The following is a 6,581-nucleotide window of genomic DNA, read 5'->3' on the forward strand; positions in this document are numbered from 1 at the left end:
AGTGAAAAGGCTTCACTAATCTCTGGAACTCAGAGAGTGCCTGGCGGTCACAGAGACGACGACAGCGCAAGCACTTTTCACGTGGATTTGAATGGTAATAGGCACGTCGGCAGCACTACGCATTATAATGGCTGGGACAAATATAGCAAGGCTGACAGACTGTGGTAATCTCTCTCTCTCTCTCCCCCCTCTCTCTCCCTCTCTAATACATGGGCTCTATTCATCCATTGGGATTAAGGAAGCTGTGCTGCAGAGTGATGAACAGACTGCCCATTCACTGCAGAGGAACACACACACACACATACACACACACACACACACACACACTAAAGCTCACCCCACACCACACAAGTGAGGCATGCATGGTTAATTTGCGTCAATACGAGCGTATTTCCTGTGCACACCACCCTGTCCCATAATGCACACTGTGACCCCCCCCCCCCACCCCCTTATCCTTCACAATGCATTTCTTCCATTCTGCAATGAAGTCCCCCTCAATCTGACACTGCGTGCCATATGGCAGAAACAATCAAACACACATGGTTGGAGAGTTCACACTCAAGAACCTCCTTTCTTCTCGTGCCGTGACTGTTTCAGATGCATGCAAGCAATGGGGGAGGGAGGGGGGAGAGAGGGGGGTGAGTGAAAGAAGAAATAAAGACGAACTTACATTTGTGCACCAGCAGCTTGTCCAGCGACTCCCCCCATTTGAGTGCCTCCTCCGGTGTCGGCCTGCAGATGAAAGCAGAGCGGTTCTTTAACAAGCCCATCTCAGCCAGGTTCCTCATAGTGTGACCCATCCGAACACGTCCTCTAAACACTGTGCTGGATGGTCGGGTGGATGGGGTGGAGTGATAGAAGCAGGTAGTCCTCTGAGGTGCTCGTGTTTGTAGCTCTTCTAGTTGTGCCGTGGTCCTCCACACACTATCTTGTTATAGCGCCCTGTGGCTCCCAGTGAGCATGTGTGCTCATCTGTCAGTGTGCGAGAGTGTGTGCGCGTGTGTCATGGGTTCTGTCTCTGCCTGGCTAGAGTGGTGGTTGGCTTTTATACTAGCTCTCACTGCAGCCGAGAAGCGAGGGAGGAGCGGTGGTTGAAGGGGGGGGGAGGGGGGTTGAGGCAGCCAATGGGGAGGTGTTGTCGGGTTGAGGGACCTCCCCCTCCCCCGCATCCTCTTGCCCTTCTCTCCGCCCCATTTCCCCCTCTCATTCTCTTGACTGTGTGACAGACGGTGTGTGCTCCTCTCTGCAAAACCATATCTAAGGCATACAGTACTTACAGTAGCCATAGAGCGGTGGCTTCAGAAATATAGACTGAATTTGGCCAAACATGTTCTGTATCAACTTATTGATGATGCTTTGTATTCATTGCATGCAGCTCTACAGGTTGCGTGAATATAAATAATACCAATAAACAAAATTTAGGTGTGTAATTTTTCCGAGAATAACTCATTCAGCATGGAGGAAAAATCATAAAATCGACTAATGGCCTAACAAATCTTGGTCAACTAAGACTAAATCCAACAATTAATCAATTCAGGCTTGACAGCCATAAAAAACACATTTATAAAAAGAAACATAAAAATAGACAAATCAATTGAGGGGGTTCAAAACCATAAAATTAACTTCCAATGGAATATTTCAATAAGCCATAGCAAAACCCCCCGTTCCCTGTGCACTGAAGACAAATACATCTGCCTTGATTTCTCCTCTCTGCGCTTCTTCCTGTCAGAGCAATGTGGGTCTGCAGCGCCTCATTGGATTCTAACATACGAGTCCTCCTGCTGTCCCCTGCTGTCTCCTGCTCACATCACAGAAACAAGCGCTGATCTAACATACAAGTCCTCCTGCTGTCCCCTGCTGTCTCCTGCTCACATCACAGAGACCCCCTGCGGTCTCCTGCTCACATCACAGAAACAAGTGTTGATCTATTGAGTTTTTAATGACCTTTAAAAAACTGAATATTACCATTGTAATTACCTTTAGAAACTAGAATATTACCATTGTAATGACCATTAAAAACTAGAATATTACCATTGTAATGACCTTTAAAAACAGAATATTATGAATATTACCATTGTAATGACCATTAAAAACTACAATATTACCATTGTAATGACCTTTAAAAACCAGAATATTATGAATATTACCATTGTAATGACCTTTAAAAACTAGAATATTACCATTGCATTAAAAACTAGAATATTACCATTGTAATGACCTTTAAAAACCAGAATATTATGAATATTACCATTGTAATGACCTTTAAAAACTAGAATATTACCATTGCATTAAAAACTAGAATATTACCATTGTAATGACCTTTAAAAACTAGAATATTACCATTGCATTAAAAACTAGAATATTACCATTGTAATGACCTCTAAAAACTAGAATATTACCATTGTAATGACCTTTAAAAACTAGAATATTACCATTGTAATGACCTTTAAAAACTAGAATATTACCATACCAGTCCTACGTATTTTATGTAAGACAATTATTGGGGATTTCTACCTAAATGTATCTAATTAGTCTTTGTGTTATCATACACCTGAAAGAGCTTTAACAGGAGATGGTCCACAGCAGAGAGGATTATAACTCCACTTAACAGTACAGCCTATATAACCGCCTATATAACCGCCTACGGTACAGTATGTGGGAAATGACATCAGCGCCTCAGTGCCGTCAACCGCAGAACATTCACCAACTCCGGACACAATCAATTCTCCCTCTTCCCTTCCTTTTATGGCTAATTTGTCATCCTTCCTTCCTCCTACCTCTCTTTCCTTCTTTTCTTTCTCTCAGTTAATTTGTGTCATGCTCCCCCACCCCCCCCCCCCCCCTTCCCCATGACCCTACTGCCCACTCATCTGTCTGCCTGTCTACACCAGATCATAGCCAGCTGGGGTGAGAGTCCACGGAAGTGGGTACTCGCCTTCTCTCTCTCTCTCTCTCTTCCCGCCCACACACTCACACTCACACGCTCATAGACACAGACACTGATTGACTGGTGTCGGGACACTTACTTGACCGACTTCATGGTCTTGTCCAACTTGCCGGCCGGGTTGCTTCCCGGGGACTCATTCCTCCTCCTCAGAAACGCCAGTCTGTTCTTCATGTCTTTGGCCCTGAGGTAGAGAGAGAGACAGAGAAAGATAGAGAGATAAGGATAGAAAGATATGGAGTGATTGATAGGGAAGGAGGAAAAGATACAGTAGAGAGAGAGAGAGGGAGAGAGAGAGAGAGAGAGAGAGAGAGAGAGAGAGAGAGAGAGAGAGATAGAGAGAGAGAGAGAGAGAGAGAGAGAGATGGATGGATGATCCAGATGGAGAGAATTGTTTGAAGGACAGTGAAATAGGGCAAAGAGAGAGAGAGAGAGATAATTGAGAATGAAAAGAGAAAGGGGGTCGAATGAGAGAAAGATGGAGCGAGAGAGGGAGGGAGGGGAAAAGAGAGGGAGAATGGGGGTTGAGTCCTCAAGTCCAAAAGCCAATGAAAACAATGCAGTCCGAGGCTTGAGTGAAACCCAGCTCAGCCTCTCTCGCCAAAAAGGTTCCAAATCAGATCCATATGAAATCAAAACCCAACAAAAGCCAGAAAAAGGGAGTAAATAAAGGCCAACATTTCAGTACATTTTAGCCGTGGGTAGCAGGGTGCGGTAGAGCAGCAAGGAGGGGGGGGTTGAATAGTTTCCAAACGATGGAAGGCTCCTCGATTCCTCTCTCGCTCCGTGTCACCGTCCGCCTGTCAATCTAACAGCGTCTCTATCAATCACTCTCGTCTCTCTCTCTTTTCTCTTGCTTCTGTCCCCAGCAGGTTCCTGGGCAGGGACTGAGTGAAGGTGGCAGCGAAGGAGGAGAGAGACTCAATCCTCGCTCCTCCGTCTCATCACTGCGTTCTCCCTCCCGGGGTTGCCCGAAAGGGGGCGGGGCTGACCCGGGGCCGCGGCTCTCGGGACGGGAGAACCCTTCGCGTTCTCTTCCTCTACCCTTCCGCTGCCACTCACCTATACCTCCCTTATCTCCGCCCCTCTCAAAACAGAGACCACGCCCCTCCGCCCGCGCCTATACCAGCGTCGTTCCCCCTGGAGGCCTTCCACCAGCCCTGGACTCCCTCAGGGCTCAAATAGGCCTCTGCACCCTTCCCATAATCCCGCAGTGCGCATCCCGGCGCTCTTCGCGACCCCGCGCACGTGCCGCTGCTCTGGGACACGACCTCGCTCGACACCCATTTCCTGCCTTTGATTTCCACCGTGGATAAGGCTGGCCTGTTAATAACGCCACTCGGTGGCGCATGCTCTAGCTGGGCCCTAATCACTGACAGCTGTTCTGGTGTCGACCCCTCTCCCGCCCCAGCACCCCCTGGAGAGCCCGCACAGAGCCCAAATTAAGTAGCGTGGCTTCCAATTAGAAGTGCTTGTGTCATACAAAAACGTACACGTGCATGTAGGGGGGGGGTGCATGTACACACAAATGCAGATTAGTGTGTATACATATGAATATGTACTATAACATTTCCCTCACATACACAGACATAAATAAATATATAATAGACCACACACAATGTCCTCTAAGCACACACGCATTCTCTCTCCCTCTCTCTTCCTCTCTCTCTCTTGTGAAAGCCCACTTCACAGTTGCTTTCATCCAGTGCCAGTCGCAGGTGTTGTAAGAACTCCTGTGTGTGTGTGTATGTGTGTGTATGTATGTGTGTGTGTGTGTGTGTGTGTGTGTGTGTGTGTGTGTGTGTGTGTGTGTGTGTGTGTGTGTGTGTGTGTGTGTGTGTGTGTGTGTGTGTGTGTGTGTGTGTGTGAGTAAGTGTGTGAGTACACGCAGTCGTATTTGATTGATTCAGTCAGTCAGTCAGTCAGTCAGTCAGTCAGTCAGTCAGTCAGTCAGTCAGTCAGTCAGTCAGTCAGTCAGTCAGTCAGTCAGTCAGTCAGTCAATCAGCCAGCCAACCAGTCAGTCAGTCAGTCAGTCAGTCAGTCAGTCAGTCAGTCAGTCAGTCAGTCAGTCAATCAGCCAGTCAGTCAGTCAGTCAATCAGCCAGCCAACCAGTCAGTCAGTCAGTCAGTCAGTCAGTCAGTCAGTCAGTCAGTCAGTCAGTCAGTCAGTCAGTCAGTCAGTCAGTCAGTCAGCGAGCCAGCCAGCCAGCCAGCCAGCCAGCCAGCCGGTCGGTTGGCCACCGTGAGTGTTTGGCTTTCCAACCACACGGTTACAAGACAGGAAGTGCAGAGGCACGCTGAGTCCACGACCCCCCCGTGACGCAACAACAGACACGCCTGTGACTGGCTGCATGGGCTGCCATCAAACGGCCAACATCAGCTGAGTAGTTCCTTTGGAAATTTCATTGAGGCGTGTGTGTTTGTCTGTGTGTGTTTTTTGTGCGAGTGTATGCTTGGGCATGGATACAGGATATGGTGTGTGTGTGTGTGTAGGTGTGTGTGTGTGTATGAAACATAAGTAAACTCAGCTGAACTCTTTCAAGCCGCGTGTGAGAGGATAATACGTGTCTAGATTGATTTCTAGTCAACTAATTAATGGAAGGGGGGAAAGAGAGGCAACCGCAGCAGGATTAGCGCGGGGTGTCTGTGAGGATGCCGGTGCTATGGGAACACTACAGAATGGCATCTCTCTCTCTCTTTCAATCTCTATTCTGTCCTTATCTCTCCTCTCTGGAAAGATCAGGTTTAAAATGTAGGGAGTAGAAGAGAGAGAGAGAGAAACCCTCCCTCCCTCCTTCCTCATCCGCCGGATGCCGCCACGCGTCTCTCTGAGAGATCAGGAAATTGAATGTAAAACCGGGGAGGAAGAGAAGCGAGAGGAATTTCAACCGTTCCCCTTTGTAATGAATTCCGTCCCGTCGATCGGGGGACTTTAGTCTGCGGGTTTTTGTTACGCACCACCGATTTCCTCCTGATAAACACAGCAGAGAGACGACGTGCTCACAGATTCTAGATAAGGAGAAATCGCCAAAGAACAAAACTAAATCCAAGTTTTTGTCCGGTGGAAAATAAACAGACGCCAAATCCAGAGGAGGATTCCTGTCAGCGAGCTCCTGCTCTCCCGTCCCAAACGCATCATTACCCAAATAAAAGGCTCTCCAGCGTGATTGTGTAAAAAAACACATCAGAGATGCAGGGTTTATTACCCTGGCGGCCTATTCTTAGATTCTGCAAGGGGGCAATTTGGCTCTGCTTTACTCAGGGCTGAAAAAGAGAGGCTCTGCCTTGCCAACGCATGTGGAGGCTGTGAGGGGGGGGCGGGGGCAGTCTTTTTTTACGAGGCCTGGAAAGTATTTTGCAGGCCTAATGAAAACCCATTTATTATCTAGATCTGTTTTCAATACAGGCCAGAGAGGCCCTGGGCCCGGGTGGCATGGCTGAGACAGTGGTGTCAAAACTCTGCCCGGTGAGCGGTGGATTCATGACTCCATGCTGCCACCGTGTGGACAACACAGGGCACCACAAGCCAATCAGCTTAACAATTAGAATGCCCCCTGTATCGTCAGTGACCCAGTGGGGTGTACTGTACTGAGGATCATTTGCTAAATAAACACTATTTCACTATTCAGAAGTTCC

The 6,581-nt window shown here is 48.0% G+C and overlaps 1 protein-coding gene across 2 annotated transcripts in view; it reads right to left on the reverse strand.

The window, feature by feature from the left end:
* Positions 1 to 6,581, reverse strand: part of rgs3a (regulator of G protein signaling 3a) — a 149,839-nt gene that overhangs the window by 4,000 nt on the left and 139,258 nt on the right. For both annotated transcript variants that reach the window (XM_084324085.1, XM_084324086.1), the window contains 2 exons: positions 3,027 to 3,128; positions 671 to 732 (listed from right to left, as the gene is read on the reverse strand). In XM_084324085.1, coding sequence (XP_084180211.1) covers positions 671 to 732; positions 3,027 to 3,128 — 164 coding nt within the window. The remainder of the gene's footprint in view (positions 1 to 670; positions 733 to 3,026; positions 3,129 to 6,581) is intronic.

This window comes from Notolepis coatsorum (assembly GCF_963971535.1).
Source record: "Notolepis coatsorum genome assembly, chromosome: 11".
Taxonomy (NCBI): domain Eukaryota; kingdom Metazoa; phylum Chordata; class Actinopteri; order Aulopiformes; family Paralepididae; genus Notolepis; species Notolepis coatsorum.